The sequence below is a fragment of the Micropterus salmoides genome, unplaced genomic scaffold (assembly GCF_014851395.1).
Source record: "Micropterus salmoides isolate LMB-PRFRI ecotype aquatic unplaced genomic scaffold, ASM1485139v1 Ms_hic_scaffold_22, whole genome shotgun sequence".
In the NCBI taxonomy this organism is placed as follows: domain Eukaryota; kingdom Metazoa; phylum Chordata; class Actinopteri; order Centrarchiformes; family Centrarchidae; genus Micropterus; species Micropterus salmoides.
Genome location: NW_024041373.1, coordinates 10,857,921 through 10,874,960, shown reverse-complemented (window position 1 = coordinate 10,874,960; position 17,040 = coordinate 10,857,921). Strand labels below are relative to the sequence as shown.

At 39.5% G+C, this 17,040-nt stretch overlaps 2 protein-coding genes across 9 annotated transcripts; one reads left to right on the top strand and one right to left on the bottom strand.

Moving 5' to 3' along the window:
• The first annotated feature begins 19 nt into the window (after positions 1 to 19).
• Positions 20 to 2,830, top strand: mrpl14 (mitochondrial ribosomal protein L14). Of its 3 annotated transcripts, none has more exons than XM_038738064.1 (3): positions 20 to 44; positions 766 to 868; positions 2,214 to 2,830. In XM_038738064.1, the coding sequence occupies exons 1-3, from the start codon at positions 35 to 37 to the stop codon at positions 2,578 to 2,580; spliced, it is 480 nt and encodes a 159-aa protein (XP_038593992.1). In that variant the 5' UTR covers positions 20 to 34; the 3' UTR covers positions 2,581 to 2,830. The 3 variants fall into 3 exon arrangements, with proteins under 3 accessions (XP_038593992.1, XP_038593991.1, XP_038593993.1); XM_038738063.1 differs by lacking the exon at positions 20 to 44 and adding an exon at positions 274 to 331; XM_038738065.1 differs by lacking the exon at positions 20 to 44 and adding an exon at positions 386 to 536.
• Positions 2,831 to 2,882: 52 nt separating this feature from the next.
• Positions 2,883 to 13,856, bottom strand: LOC119917655 (calpain-1 catalytic subunit-like). Of its 6 annotated transcripts, none has more exons than XM_038738058.1 (24): positions 13,705 to 13,829; positions 13,389 to 13,442; positions 12,477 to 12,490; positions 10,959 to 11,205; positions 10,343 to 10,412; positions 10,134 to 10,252; positions 9,902 to 10,035; positions 9,604 to 9,772; positions 9,368 to 9,451; positions 9,188 to 9,273; positions 9,021 to 9,095; positions 6,376 to 6,536; positions 6,102 to 6,271; positions 5,942 to 5,953; positions 5,273 to 5,484; positions 5,144 to 5,183; positions 4,959 to 5,024; positions 4,775 to 4,832; positions 4,498 to 4,562; positions 4,307 to 4,375; positions 4,143 to 4,221; positions 3,930 to 4,043; positions 3,777 to 3,835; positions 2,883 to 3,703 (listed from the first exon to the last, which is right to left on the bottom strand). In XM_038738058.1, exons 4-24 carry the CDS (start codon positions 11,202 to 11,204, stop codon positions 3,677 to 3,679), a joined length of 2,115 nt encoding a protein of 704 aa, XP_038593986.1. In that variant the 5' UTR covers position 11,205; positions 12,477 to 12,490; positions 13,389 to 13,442; positions 13,705 to 13,829; the 3' UTR covers positions 2,883 to 3,676. The 6 variants fall into 6 exon arrangements, with proteins under 6 accessions (XP_038593986.1, XP_038593987.1, XP_038593984.1 ...); XM_038738059.1 differs by having other exon boundaries at positions 13,389 to 13,439; positions 13,705 to 13,823; XM_038738056.1 differs by lacking the exon at positions 13,389 to 13,442 and having other exon boundaries at positions 13,705 to 13,846.
• Positions 13,857 to 17,040: the final 3,184 nt, after the last annotated feature.

Here is a 17,040-nt window from a genome sequence, read left to right as displayed (position 1 = left end):
TAATAATCTTTGTGGGGTCCATCAATGGTGTTAAATGATTCGGAGTATGTATTTTATGAACGTTTAGAGTCTTTAATATTTTAATACACTTAGTAGAAGTACCATTCCTTGACATCAGTAAATATATGTGGTGATAACGCCGTTTGATCAATGAGCACAGCAAAGTGTTTAAAAAGGACCTAAAAAGGTGGATGCATAATTCGGCAGATAAAATTTTGTGGGCTACCTGCTGAGATTTGCATCCACCTCTTTTCTCAGCATAAATGACCGTTATCAGCCGCGAGGTGCATGCGCAGGGAGGCAGAATTCGGCACAACACCTGTTCCTTTAGGTACTCTTGTTTACTTAAGAACAAACGGGAGACATTTAACAACAGTCATCAGACCAACGCACATCTTCTTATTTGCAGCGAGGAATATTAATTTATTTCATATATGCGAATGCATGTTGTGTTTGTTAGCTAGCTCAGCTAAAGGCGATTGGTCGCGTGTTGCTGACGTTACACTCTTGACATTGGCATGGAGCGTGATAGAAGGGTAACGTTAGCAAGAGAGACATTTTGTTTAACTTTGATGCTTTCTAAGACAATTATTCCTGTGTTTTTCTTATTATTCGGGGCACAGACCGTAAAGCGAAATTATTCAGCTCCGTTGTTAGGACTTGTTCGTTCACCATGTGATTGTTAGCATATGCTAGCGACATCATTAGCACATCCTTTAGCTTAAGTAACTTAGCTGCTAACTAATGTGTACTTTCTCATCCTAGCTCACACAGTATTCGCTGTAGTAATGGCTCTCCCCCAGCTTTCAAGATCCATTACTGGGCTTCTCGTAGAGACATCGTCTATAGTTCATCAGAGGACTTTTAGGTGAGATCTTTTTTTTGTTAATTCGTTGAGTGACACTACGGAGGTGACAGCGGTGTGGTCTGGGAGTAAAGAGTACGTTGTTAAACCAAATAAGACTAATTTACTGGCACAGTCACTAACATGCTTCAGCATATCTGTCATTTATTAAAGTCTCCCTCCAGTTAAAAAAAAATGTTGTTTTGTATATTATAACTTTAAAACGATGTCTGACCTTCACAGCGCATAAAGTATGAACAGAGATTGACATCAGAAAGATGTTTTCACATTAATCTCCTGTGGTCACTTTAAACGTGAGATGCAGATGTTCTCCTGAATCTATCCATGGTTTTGAAGCTAATCGTGGTCCAATATGCAACAAACACAAGTGTGGCCCCCAGGATATAATATAACATACCTGCATATATTTATAGATTGTGGTTTGTTCAGTAGGGGGGATAAAGAGTATATTTGCTTTTTAATAGTTTATTTATTATTGGTGTTATTGATATATTTAGAAAATATGTATCAGACACAAATTATTACTCAAAGCAGGGTATTTTTATGTCTTCAAACATTTCTGGAGGGGATCTTTAAGAATTATATCCAAGATATAACAAAATTCTGGACATCATTTCACACACTCATGTTGTGCTATCAGTGGGGGTCATGCATAACTTTATAAACTGATGTTTAGATTATTTTCTATTATGCAGATTAGGGCTGATTATTTGCAATATGTTCAAGTGCAATATCCAAATCGCAGGAGCTGCAGTTTTTTGATAAAGGTAAAATTTGTCACAAGATACCATTATCAATGAAGCATGTGGTACTACAGAGATGCCCCAGTTCCCTGATATCTCCAGATATAACATGCTTGTTTGGTACAGATCCCAAAATCACATCACCATTTTTATATTACTTAAGTGAGAATGAAATGCAAAAATTACCATTCCCACTAACATTGGAACTCATATCACAATACCTGTCAAAATAATCACAGTATGATATATTTGCACATTGTTGAGCCCTAATGTTAATGAAGAATGGGGAGGACAGCTGTTAAAGGGAAATTTGACAGAATTCAGTTTGAAATTTCAATTATTGAGAAAAGCATGTCTTAAAGTGATATCACAAGGTGACACTTTTTGTTGTTACACTATGTTGTCGTAAGTTGGTGCTTTGGTTTGTATTATTGATATAATTTACATAGAAACTCTGGTGGCTTAAGATTCTGTTTGAAATTTCCCATCCACATGAATATTAATATAGCTGTAATCAATATCATGATCCATGACATTCAGTAATGGGTATTGCCCCTGGACTCCCGTAAGTTGAAGATGACCAGTTTTACTTTTTGTCTTGTCAGTGTATCTGCTGTTGCAGCCGCCATTCAAAAAATGACAAGAGTGCGTGTAGTGGACAACAGCTCTCTTGGAAATACGCCATATCACCGTGCGCCGAGAGTGATCCATGTCTACACCAAGAATGGCGTAGGAAAAGTTGGTGACAGAGTGTTGCTTGCCATCAAAGGACAGAAGAAGAAAGCGCTAATCGTTGGACACAAAATGCCTGGAGAACGCATGAGTCCACGCTTTGATTCAAACAACGTTGTTCTGATTGAGGACAATGGGAACCCTACGGGAACAAGGATTAAGGTCCCTTTACCCACGCATCTACGTACAATGGAGGGAGATTACTCTAAAGTTCTAGCAATTGCTAGTTCATTTGTTTAATACCAGCATTATTCAATTGTGATTTGAGAGATATATATATAAAAGATATTTCTCATCTGCTGGGTGTATATGAACATTTTATGCGTATGTTGTCTTCAGCAAACTTAAGGAGCATACACTCAGTAACAAATGATGTCTCTATACAGTATTCTGTTACTTAATGTAAGAAACAAGTTTTGTCACTATTGACATTTTATGGAGGCCTCTCTATGCTTACAATAAATATAACCTTTGCCTTGAATGCATGAACATTGGAGTGTCTAGTGCAGTTTGAGCTCCATGAACACAATGAACTAACTATGAAAACCATGAGGGAAATATTTATTGAAGGCACAACATACATTAACACTAAACAGGTGAATGACACTTTTTAAATGTGTTTAACATCATGGTGTCAGGTATAAGGCATTCAGTATCATGTGATCCCAGTATATGTCACTTCAGTGGACTTACATACGGTTTTTCTCACTAATGTGAGGCAGCTTCCTTAATCGACAATCACAGTGCAAAATAAAAACAATCAAGTAAAACTAAACATAGGTCAGCTGCTTGACTTCTAAAAAAGATTGGTATAATATATAAAAACAGGCTAAACCTCAGTATCAAATGCAAAAAAAAACATTGACATTAGGTCATACTGCCATCTACAGGTGAAAATGCAACACTGATTAAATTTCCTGTTCTAAAAAACAGGAATATGTAGAATGATTAAGAGAAACTACAAGACAGATTTCTTATGTTTAGTGTTCCTTAAGGAAACAGTTTTTACTGCGATTGTGAAATTAGAACAGGGAAATTACTGTAAGTAAATCAGCTGACATTCAAACAAAATATAAGTACCTCACAATGCACATTACAGCTAGTGATTTGTCATGCAGAGGCTCATGCTGTTTTTACACATACTGTAGGTCTGCATAGTTTCTCAAATTTGTCCAGGAGACACTTGTCTTAGTTGTCAGTTATACAGCTCTTTGGCTACATTAGGTATGCCGAGGTGGGATGTGTTAAAGGGTCACTAAGGCTGAGGGCTCCAGGTTCAAGGCAGTCTGCAGGCACTGTACCTTTTCTCTCTATCCTCCAGTGAAGACGGTCCTCTTCAACCACACATTGTGAGGTACAGCCACTGGCAATACAAGAATTAAGATTAGAGGAACAGAAAATAAAATGTACAGAGTTTCCTTTTCCACAGAACTCACCTCTGTGATATTCATCTCAGCCACCCCTGACCCCTCCTTGTCGAACTGCTGGAAGTACCCTGTCAAAAGTTTTCACAATTTGTCAGTGGTGTTGCAATTCTCTGCAAACATGCTGTACACATTTAGAATAGCATCTATTACAATAATACTCACTAAACATGGCTTCAAGCTTGACCAAGCAGCAGATGAAGTTGTCAAAGTCAACCATCTCATTCTCTGCATACCGGGCTACCAGAATCTGGTTCAGTCTGTTGTTCAGTTTAAAACCTACACAGGAAGTCAATAAAAACAAAAGAAAGCGTTACACTTCATCTGTGTCTGTACAGTAACTTCTTGTGGAAATGACAATCAAGAGCATTATAATACCTGCTGCTTCCACAGCAAGACGCATCTCATAAGAGCTCATGGCCCCTGACTTGTCCAAGTCAAACTGTCTAAAAATGACCTGAGAGACGAAAACAGAAATGAAACCCAGAGAATCTTAAGTGTGCATAATGTTCCTTTGACATTATTATTTTATTAATTCTTACCAGCCAGTTTCGGATCTTGTTCCAGAGGATCTGAAATTCCACCAGCCCTAAACGGGCACTACCATCTTTCTGGTAAACCAGTGTCAAGGGGTGAAATGACACACAGACAACCACTAGCATGCTAAAAAAAAAATTTTTTGTCTGTTTCTTATAAAATGAATGTCATGTGTCTGAAAAACTCAAGAGGATACATCCATCAGGTTGACCATGGTCCTACATGATTCCATACTGAAGCCGTCAGTCTTCAGATCTTTGTCTGAAATAGCAACAAAAAAAGAAAATACACTCATCTGAAATAGTCCGCCAACAGAGACACAGTTACACACAGGCTCATAAGAGAGGCAGTCCAGGAAAACGGATGGTGTACACTCTACGGTAGAATCTAATACAGTAACGGGAGATGTATTACTAATATGCAAACTTTCCAGAAGCTATGAATTGCTAACTAAAAATAAACAGAAAACTCACGCCGGGTGACGACTCTGTTTAGGATGGTCCTAAGCTCGCGAATAGAAATCTCCATGTCCTGGAAAAGCACAGAGGACAAGAACATTTGAGGATTTGAAGAGAAAATAAGAGAATTTGCAAGATCATTTTGGATCCATTGCCAATGTTTTATAAAAATGATTTAAGTAGGTAAGACAGATCTTACCTCTCCTGCTAGCTGAGCGAACATGGATTTAAAAGAGTCATCAATGTCATCTTCAGTTATTTCCTCCTGTAGGAAAACACACATATAAAAAAGGCATACATAATTGGCATCCTATTGATTGCCTGCTCTTCATGTAACATTTTCTTTTAATCCTACAGTGTTAGTCGCGTGTCACTGATACATACTTCATCTCCTAAATCGGCAGAGATTTCATCATCCAGTTCTCTGCAATGGACAAACTCATATTTAGCATGAGATTTGAATTTCTACACACACATAGGATGACATTAAAACCGTGTGCAAAAGACACATACTCTGTTTCTGATTGCTTCTCAGTGAAGACTCTGAGGACAAAGTCAGCCTCCTTACTGGGCTCAAAAGTGGAGGGGACGATGAGGTACTCTCCTGGAGGCAGACGAAGCCGCGTGCTCACCTCTCGCAGGTTAATGAAGGTCTCTGAGCGAGCGCACGAGGAATTGGTCAAAAAGAAATTTTTCTTCAAATGGACATTCTGGCACCCTCTGTACTAAGGGCATTAAGACACAATACATGGGTTGAGATGCATTTATATGTTTTTGTGGCCATTTCATAAAAATCATATATACTTTACATTACTGCCAACCATTTTACAAAGCACGACACAGTGAATGTTTTCAACGTCTAACTGCATTTCATTGAACTTTCATATGGGCATGCAATAGGTCATCCATCACAATGAACATCAAGCCTGCTTTCATTTGTCAAATTAACAATACCATTTCTTGATAACACAATTAAATATGTGGATTTATTAAACAAAATTGTCAATTGTGATGAATTGACTATCTTAATTAAGTGAAACCTGATATTCATACAGTGAATGTGATGAACACTATCAGCAGCTCTATACAACATTCATAGTAAACGGGCTAAAACATGATGAAACATCAGCATGGTTATGATTTGGTTAAATAAACAGTGGTAGTAATTGATGCTCTGCCTACCTCCTCTGGAATCTGCACAAAAGAAGAAAAGGAAAACAATGAACATAAATAAGCGGAGGAAAGTTTAAAAAAACAACAACAATATAATGTTAACATGTGAATCAACAATGAGAAGGGCAAAGGTACACCATACTTATGTTTGTTCCTACTCTGTTCTCACCTCATAGATAGCAAAGCCAATGGTGTGCATGTCCTCCCCACGGCGGCGATATCTGCGGCGGTCCTTCTGCATGAGAGCTACTAAAAAACTGCATGCCACTTCATCGTCCTCCGGGTCATCATCTTCCTCCAGCAACGTGATCTTAAACTGAGGGTTGATCCAGAATGTGTCTACACAGATGGTGCATTGGTGTTAGCCTGTTTCATAGAAATCTTATCACTTGATTACTTTACATGAAAGCCATTTTTCCTGCCACAATGCTGATGGGACTCACTGGGATGGTTCCTGCAGCCTCCAGCGGTGCTGCCTCTCCTCCACGTGCCGTAGAACTTCATATAGTTCCAGTGGCTGAGGCTCTCCTCACTCAGAGCGTCAGGAGTCAAGTTACAGATCTCCAGCCGAGAAAACTGCCTTTTGAAATCATTGAAGGACATCCTGGTAGATTAAAATAAAGTTTTGGGTAAGAAACTGGATGCAGCTTTTCTTAAATACTTTGATATTTGCTTTCTTGCAAAGTGTTGCAAAATGAGAAGATCCATACCACTCATGTCTGGTAAATATAAAGCTACAGCCAGCAGCCGGTTACCTTAGCTTAAAATAAAGACTGGATACAGTGAGCCTGGCTCTGTCCAAAGGTAACAAAATCCACCTACCAGCACTAGTAATTAACAAATTACAGTGAGGAAACACCCTGCTATTTTGCAAGTTCTCCCATTTCATGGAGGGGTCTGAAATTGTCATCGTAGGTGCATGTCCACTGTGAGAGACAATCTAAAAAAGAAAAATCCAGAAATCACAATGTATGATTTTTTTAACTATTTATTTGTATGATACAGCTGCAAATAAGTATTTGAACACCTGAGAAAATCAATGTTAATATTTGGTACAGTAGCCTTTGTTTGCAATTACAGAGGTTTGCACACACTGCAGGAGGGATTTTGGCCCACTCCTCCACCCAGATCTTCTCTAGATCAGTCAGGTTTCTGGGCTGTCGCTGAGAAACACGGAGTTTGAGCTCCCTCCAAAGATTCTCTATTGGGTTTAGGTCTGGAGACTGGCTAGGCCACGCCACAACCTTGATGTGCTTCTTACAGAGCCACTCCTTGGTTATCCTGGCTGTGTGCTTCGGGTCATTGTCATGTTGGAAGACCCAGCCTCGACCCATCTTCAATGCTCTAACTGAGGGAAGGAGGTTGTTCCCCAAAACCTCGCAATACATGGCCCCGGTCATCCTCTCCTTAATACAGTGCAGTCGCCCTGTCCCATGTGCAGAAAAACACCCCCAAAGCATGATGCTACCACCCCCATGCTTCACAGTAGGATGGTGTTCTTGGGATGGTACTCATCATTCTTCTTCCTCCAAACACGGTTAGTGGAATTATGACCAAAAAGTTCTATTTTGGTCTCATCTGACCACATGACTTTCTCCCATGACTCCTCTGGATCATCCAAATGGTCATTGGCAAACTGAAGACGGGCCTTGACATCTGCTGGTTTAAGCAGGGGAACCTTCCGTGCCATGCATGATTTCAAATGGCAATTTCCCCGTAGCCCTTTCCAGCCTTGTGGAGGTGTACAATTTTGTCTCTAGTGTCTTTGGACAGCTCTTTGGTCTTGGCCATGTTAGTAGTTGGATTCTTACTGATTGTATGGGGTGGGCAGGTGTCTTCATGCAGCTAACGACCTCAAACAGGTGCATCTAATTCAGGATAATAAATGGAGTGGAGGTGGACATTTTGAAGGCAGACTAACAGGTCTTTGAGAGTCAGAATTCTAGCTGATAGACAGGTGTTCAAATACTTATTTGCAGCTGTATCATACAAATAAATAGTTAAAAAATCATACATTGTGATTTCTGGATTTTTAGATTATGTCTCTCACAGTGGACATGCACCTACGATGACAATTTCAGACCCCTCCATGATTTCTGAGTGGGAGAACTTGCAAAATAGCAGGGTGTTCAAATACTTATTTTCCTCACTGTATATCTCATTTGTTTTAATTCATATACTCCCCATAAAACCAAACTTTTAATTTTTACACATTTTATACTAATTTAAAAATCGATGGTGGCTAGATATGGACAAATCCATCAAGCCATTTCAAGTCTTTATGCTATGCTAAGCTAACCATGTCCTGGCCATAGGAGCTCCTGTAACATTGCTGGACTCACGATTCAAAGTATCAAAATCGATGCACGAACCACGGATATTATCTTTTTTATATTCCACATTTCTTCTTTCTTGTCAAAACATGGCGCCTACATTAACCACAATGCAACACCATGACTTTGTTGCTTTCTCATCCCTCTCTTCTCCCTCCTTCTGTCTCTTTCTGCAGGTATTTCTGCCTCCAGAGCTGTGGAGTCTAGATCTGTGGTTGAGAGCCACCTACTTCCCCCATGTTCTTGCTCGACATCCGCTGCTACAATTATTATTTTAGTCCCAATATTAAAATTATCATTAACATTGCCACCATTACTATTACTATTAATTTACATCTCTCTGCGTTGGGCTACTGTGTGTTCTTCTTCCTCCAGCTCCTGCCCACTCAATTGGTCAAGGCAGATGGCCGCCCACCTTGAGTCTAGGTTCTGCTCAAGGTTTCTACCTGCTACCTTTTTCTTGCCACTCTCACCAAGTGCTTGCTTGGGGAGAATTGTTGGGTCTCTGTAAATAATATTAGAAAGAGTACAGTCTAGACCTGCTCTATATGAAAGTTGCAATGAGAGAACTTCTGTTATGAATTGGCACTACATAAATAAAATTGAACTGAAATATGAGAGTGGTATCAATCTTCTAATCTGACTCTCTGAAAGACATTGAAAACACACATTTCCCAAAATGTCAAACTAGTCCTTTAAAATACATACAGTACATACAATTGCCACACATTTCTATAGCACCTGGGACATCTTACCAAAACTCCCCGTCTTCCATCTTAAGATGCAGGTCTTCTTGTTCCGAAGGGTCAATCTCATCCCATTCAGGGGAACTACACACAACAAGACAAATAAGACAAACAAAACCAGGAATATAAATCCTTTTAGCACACAGGGACATTTATTATGCGTTTGGGACACTCACTTGTCACTCCAGGCTCCAGTCCACTCCACCTGGCCCCAAGGGTTACGTATTCGGATTAGGCGTTCCATGTTTCCGCGGAAATTGACCTAAACAACACACGGAGTGATGGGCAGCTTAGAACCATTAATATCATTCATAATGATTACTGCTTACAGACAACAGAGTCATACACAGACAGACCTCCTTCAATCCAGTGACAGAGTAGGCGTGGCCCTTCACAAGCTTCTTGAATGTAACAGCCTCCATGTCGAAGGCACTGGTGATCTGTATTAATACAAGGACATGATTACTGCATCTGAGTATGGATTGTCTGGCACAGAAATAAATAAGAGTGCTTTTAATGTTATTGACTTTCTCAAGATGGTGCAACATTGATATGCGTGTTCTGGCGGTGTGCCAGTGCGTTCGGCACGTACATCAATAGAGCAGCCCAGCAGAGAGCCTCTCTCCAGAGCTTTGCCGATTATCCTGTACAGATCTCTGGGAGCTTTGCGGAGCTCGTACATCTCAGACACACCACCTGTGAAGTCTTCGAACCCCTCAGTGGTGCTTCCTCCAGACAGAGCCTCATAGGAGCCATTCAGCCTGATACCACATTTAAAAAACACACACACACTTCATTTTGATTGCCATCAACAGCTGCACTTTAGAATGTGGTTTACAACTTCCTCATAGTGAACAATTTAGCAACTGGGCAGGCTTTTCAAAACCTACTTAGCATAAGCCTTCTCCAGGAGTGCACTCCAGAATTCATTGCCCTCAGCAGAGTGGACAAACATCAGCTCCCCGTCTTTGACAGGCAGTCTGTCATCTATCACAACATCTACCCAGTCGCCAAACTGCCAGAACTGCAACACAGAGCAATAATCAAGAACTCCATCAATCTAAATTGCTTGCCTTACACTTGATAGGATGAGCAAAAGACTAGAAGATGATGTGACAGTACCTGAAAGTGGAAGATTCCAGCATAGTCATCTTGGAAGGATTGCCCATGTGGGACAACCCGATGAAGAAGCCTCTCATTCAAGGTGAGGGAGCCAATGGCTGCTAATAGCCAGCAGTCACCTGCAAGTGAGAAGAAGCATTCAGCAACTTTTATCTAATTCTGTCTTCTTGTTTATTTTTTCTGATTCAACAATTACGACAAGGGCTCACCCAGCGCTCCCTGACAGATGTCCGTTCTGGTGGCACCACCCACAATGAACTGAGGGTCATCTGTCAGTTCCTATAGAGAAATTAAACATCTGGGTGAAAACAATCAAATCAATTGCTCCGATTTCAGACAAGTCAACACATTGTACATTTTACTTTAAAAGACGACACGTCTTTCAAACCATTGCTATTCTTGCATCTATGCGTCAGAGTCCTGTGTTTTACACTGTAAACAAATGTCAGAGCGAGGGAGTGGTCAGATGCCATGCGATGCCAACAGCTGCAGTGGTCTGAGAAGATCCTGTCCCGACTTGTCCTATTCTGTCTGAGTTTGCAGACATGAAATTAGACAGTGTCATTGATATGTTTGTTTATATGATATGTTTCTCTGTTCAAGAGACAAAGTCACATGCGTGTTGTGAAATATTACATGAGAAGCGTTCGAAAGAATGATGGGTGCAGTATTTTCACTTAAAGTCCAGCTTCAGGTCTAAAGTCTGTGTCTGAAAAACCTCTTTTCATCTATTAATGGGTGTATAAACGTATATTTGTTATTGTGTGTCCAAATTAAGAAATCTCTGAATATGCCTGTGATTAACTTCACTCTCGGTTTGCTCACCGTGGGCCTCATCCACTCCACATCTCTAGTTTTGGAGGAGTAGGGTGCGAGCTCCTTGAAGCCCAGGGATTGAGGCTCTGCGGGGAAACAGGGGTCTTCAAACACGCAACCCGTCTCCACACATTGCTGTTTCAGTGCCTCATAGTCCTGGTTGGAGAAGAGCACAGCCTGCTCCTTGGAGCCCATGCCTTCTGCCCGCAGCCTGTTGGCGTATATACTTGCAGATATCCCTCCAGTTGGATACATACTGGTGTGAGATAAAAATATGGAGCTGTGTGGGTATGCACCGCGCTGTCTATAAATAGCAGAAAGCTAGCCGTACACTCTTCTCTAAGAGTTACAGCACAGCAATCAGGTGTAGGCGTATGTCCGGATAAATAATGTTCGTACTAGTGATAAAGATAGATTTCCTTGTGCTGATTGGACTGAATCTGCCTTTAAGTAATTAGTCTGAGCCCATGTTTGATCCCCAATGGATTCTACATTGTACTGCTTATACAGCCTAAAAACACAAAGCTGAATACTTTGAAAGATTCTAACAAACAGCAAAGGCCAATGAGGAAACAGAGGTCAGGTCCATGGTATTTTATATATTCATTTACTGAATATGTAGGGGGGGGGGGGTTTACATTCAACAATTAAAAACATACACATGATGGGTATTTTATAAAGCTGATGCATTACTTTTACACTCAGTAAGTTTAAATAGGTAATAAATAAATAAATAAATAGGATTCAGAATTTTCTCCCCACAATTGTATTCCCTTCATGTTGGAAAATAAAAACGCTATAATTAAGCGGTTAACGGAAGAAAGATTAAGAGACCTCTTGGTCTCTTTAAACTTTCAGGTGCAATGTCTAAGAACTGCGACTATAGTTTTGTTTAGTTTCTGTTGAGTTTGAATGAGTCTTTAACTATGAGTTAATGAGTTAATGATTAGTTCGTTGAAAGAGATGAATTCAAATTCAGAAGGTACAGAGAATAAGTAAGTAAGAATATTTCCTCTTGACATTTTGCAAGTTTATTTTGTTTACTTAAAAAGACTTAAAAAGCTAATAAAGCTTCTATTACATAGCAAACTCGCTGCTTACACACATCTCCCTGCTGAAACAGTACTTCAAGAAGATATTTTGGCACAATAAATAGACGTCTTTGATATGACGTCAGAATTGTTACTTCTTTGCATTCTGTTGATAATGTTAGTTAATTTTTTTGGACTGTTTATTTATTTTAAACTACAACTGTGGCCAAATCTTACATGTACCTTTTGTGTGCTGGTGGGAATTTTTCTAATCTCAGGCAAATCCTAATAATTCAGACCTCACACTAAAGACAACTAACTGGTGACATGTAAAATCAAAGTAAACTTCAGTTAGAAACAGCAGGGAAATAACAGACATGCAGAAATTATGAACAGCAGAAAAGTGATTAACTGAGAAATGTGGGACAAGAATAGTACACCACCAGCTTATACACAGAAAACCCAAGAATAACAAAAGAAGTTGGAAATATGATACCTTGTATAGGCAGGCTGAGAAGGAGAATGAGACAAAAAAAGAGAGAAAGATCATTTTACTCAAGTTTTACTCAAGGCACTGGTAAAGATAAAAGTGTTTTGATGTGCAGCTGTGTCAGGAAATGCAGGCCCTAATGGACTTTAGTGTCTATGACTCAGTTGGGGTCATTCTCTCCTCCCTGAATGCACTTGTTTTTGCCGGAGAGTTTTGTTGGAAGACTTCTGAGAGGACATAATAGCTTTGTGAAGAAACAAGGAGCTAAAAAGAACCCAATATGTCAAGAAGCTGTCTGTTAGATTTAAAGTTGGCTAGCCCCTCTCTGAATTAGTGCCGGGGACATGGGATGGAACTTATACACAGCTCTGCTTCACTGGTCTGGAATCCTAATGAGCTCAGTTCAGTAAACAGAAAACTTGGACTGAGCTGATTGAGCTGGTAAGGGACTTGGAAGTCCATGAAAAACAGGGTTGAGTAAGAAAACAAAACGGACGTGTTGCTGTGCAAAATAGGCTATGCATTTGATAGAAACCGGCAAGGACATTGTTTGTAGGGCCAGCCCCAGCCCCCTGCCCCGAGGCCCCACATGCCTGTAGGGTCTGCAGGAATGTCCCTCTGCTTGGTCAGACAGCTAAGAAAGGCTACTGCTGGCTATTGACCAAAATCATATCTCTACTTCCCCCCACAATGGGCAGAGAAAAGCTGATCCATGCATTCCTGTGATGGTGATGTCATCCATAGGACTTCAACCTCAGCAATACCAAAACAGCCAACACTGGGGTCCCTACTGCTCTGAAAAGACAGGGAAATGCTGCCCATATGGTGGCTGCTTTGTGAATGCATAAGCCTGTTAGTTACTATCAGAAAGTCACAGTGTGTCAGGCATGTAATACAGGCTCAGATTGTTTACTGCACCTGTTCAGATGTACAAGGAGGCCTGTCTCTTTACGAGCTCTGGTCTGCAGTCTGCTTTAAAGATCCCAGACAACAGATCTTTTAGAACACAATCACAGTCTTTCCACACCGGACGTCACAGCTGAATTAACTCTGTGTGTCTGAATATGACAGCTGTGTTGAGTACTATTAGTGCTATAACGTGCGGTATATTAAATCAAACTTACCGCACGGTGGCCTACAATAGGCTACAATAAAACTACGAGGCACCGTTAACCTCGCGCTGGCTAAATGAACACATTTATTGAAATTAAAAGAACAAGACGACTTCACTCACCACGGCGTTAAAGGCAACTTAGCCTACAGCTCCTTCTAAATGAGTCGGATGGTGATAATCGTGTAAATCTGTTGGAAGGGGGTAGCGGTTTGCTAGACAGGAGCGCAGGACCAGCCCTCCCCGCTGCGCGCACGCGGCACACACACACACACACACACACAATCCTGTTACCGACACAAACCAAACGCACACTCTGCAGGAGAGACCGGCCCCTACAGGAGGAGGGGCCACAGCTCACACCCAGCACCACTCACTTCCGCTAGAGGTGCTGCAGATAGCGGGGGGAAAATACGCTATTCAGACCAAAACCTTCTCACAGATTACAGCCTCTTTAGGGAGCACCCCAGAAGAGTTTGCGGTTTCTCCCTCATGCAATCACTATTGTTTTGCAGCAGCATGCTAATTGTCATAACTGTAGCCTACACAAAAGGCCTATTTCTCTTAAATCTGTCAAAATCTGTGCGAACAATATTTGAGAGAAATAATCCTTTTGTGTACATAGAGAAAGTCTTTTTTTTTTGTTCAGCGTATATGACTCAATGTAAGATGGAATTTGCAAATACATACTGAATTATTTGATAATAGTGGAGCATAAACATTGGTATCGTTCAAGCCAATTCCAACAAATACACTGTTAAAAATAGACTTAAATACTATATGTGGGATTGGCAAAAACGACATGAATTGATAATATTAAATGAACTATTTTCATATGCAAGATGCTATTGAAGCTACAGTATATATTTTATGTTATGTTTGTGCTGTACATGTAATACATGCATATAAACACTGTATGTAGGCTACAGTATATACTAAGTAGAATATACGTTTTGGTCAAAGGAAGAGTCAGAAAATTCTGGCAATCCATTATCTAAGTAAATTGCTTTTTATCCTGTTAAAAGGTTCTTAAAAAGCTTTTTCGTCTGTGAAACAGGTGTTGGGGGGAGTTTTGTCAGGTTAAAAAATAAAGATTTGTCAGGTGAAATATTTTCAATAGTTTGCTGTTGTTCTACTTATTTTGGCCACAAGAGGCTGATGTGCACCTCTACCCCATGTTCTAAATAGGACATTATGTTTTCATGTTTTCTTCTAGGTGAAGCACCAATTAAAATACATTTCTAGCCAAGAGAAAGACATGACAGTACACAATACAACACACAATATATGCACCTTGTGTTTAGAGTGCATGGAGAAATTGTAACTCACCTGCTAAAAAAAGGTGAATATGGAAACTGAGTTAGAAAATGGATCACCAGAATCATACAGACAAATTGTTTTGTAGGACTAAAGTTGCATGTTCTTAACACTGGCCTGGCAGAGCATTACTAGAAGACACCAAGTGTGCTGATGTCTATGGGTCGCAATGTATTTTGCAACCATATATTTGAAATGGTAACATCATTTAAAAGCTTATTTTCTAAATCAACTTTTTAACCTTGGAATGAGATTCTACATGAACACATTATTTTCAGCCAAAGTTAGACCAGTTTGGTTATTTCACATGAGAGATTTAAGTATTTCTTTTTGCCCCCCTCTGTGCTCTTTTTACTGGTTTGGAAAAATGGTGATGTCGCGTTTTTCTATATCATTTGTACACTGGCAATCAACAAACCACACCCACACAGTAACTTTTTTATGTTAGTCTTCATAACTTATACACCAAGACATTTGTTTTACTTTGTTGCTTATTTACTCATGCATATTTAATTTTATAGAGATAACAGAAACATTCTTAAGATTTGATGTCAAGTTTTAAGAGGCTTTAAAATTGCTCTTATCAATATTTTATTTTAACCATTGATGAAATGACTACATAGAATGTGAAGAGTCAATCATAGTGTCAAATTCACAGGCAATTATCATACAAGCCTGCTGTTCACTTTAACCTTAAGGAGCATTTCAGTGTCTTTCATCTCTTTTGGTCTCAACGCTCTAATCAGTGTAGTACCAGCTAATCAGTACCAGACAAAGCAGACAAAGTTAGCGACTAGCTGGAGAATATGGTGGAGCGTTTAGCAGCGTGACAGAAAAAGGACTCCAAATAAATGTTAATGTTGCTCTGCGAATGTGAGTCAGATGTGTTTGCATTATACCTGCAATGAAAGCTAAATTGTGAGACTTTAACTTAAGCCAATGCTTGATTTCAAATCCAATATGTTGTTGTAAAGATAAATGTCACAAATGTGATGTCACAAATATTTATTAACTATTACATTTAATAGTGAAGACTGAAGAGATTATTGTATTTTAAGCATTGTAAGAGTATTGCTACATGTTCAACCTTGCTGAATATGTAGCAGCTGCATTTACTAAGAATAGGTAACGAATGTAGAAGTCAAAGCAATGCTGCATTACTTACATAATAACAATGAGCGATATCTGTCAGATGTTTGTTAAAAACAGAACAGTACATGCATAATTAAGCATTTGTAATGCCACATTAACACAGTAATAATGTAATCAATACTAGAATTACATTATAGTTATAGTCAAGCAGTTTCTAAGAATAGGCATAAATCGAAATAGGACTGTTTAGTTTGTAATGGCTTGTTTGACATTAAAACTAATTATATATATTTTTTGGAGTTTATTGTTTTTTTCTAATGCTCATCAATCACAGACTTCTCACACTTTCTGTCCAGTAGGTTAGCAAACAGGCTCAAAAGATAAGTAACCAAGAAAATCAAGAAGAAGAATTTTTTTTCTGCTTGGTCTATGTTTTAGAACAAAGTTAGTTGAGTTTGTATATATACAACTGAAACAATTGATGTCTTTTTGTGTGTCTTATATACATCATCACCAACAATAGTTATAACCGTGCCAACATGTAAGTATGCTCCCCATGAAAATCTGCATACCTCAGGAGTCATGACCTTTTTATATACAGTCTATGGTCATGAATTACATCTAAATCTGAGAAGCAGAGGGGTATGGTTATTGTTGACACTCATTTGTCCTGTAATGTTCACAAACAAAGCTCTGTACACACAGCATTCAGTGGTTTATGACCCACCCTTCGTACTGCATCTCACAATAGTTAAGACAGCGAGGTTTGGAGGTGGGTGGATAATTTCAAAATTGTTGTCTAAGAGAATTCTCAATATGTCCATTGGGTGTGGAAGGTTGGCACATTAAAATATTTGTGTCTGGTACAAAAGCATTCATTTCAGCTCTGACACCAAAAGATTTTTCTGCAGTATTCTGTAAGACAGAGAAGACTTTTTTCTACTAATGGATTGTTTATTTACTTTAAGCAGTAACACACACTGCATCTGCACCTCATTACATTTGCCTCCATGTTGATGTGAAGCTCATTAGTTGCCACTCCGCACCTGC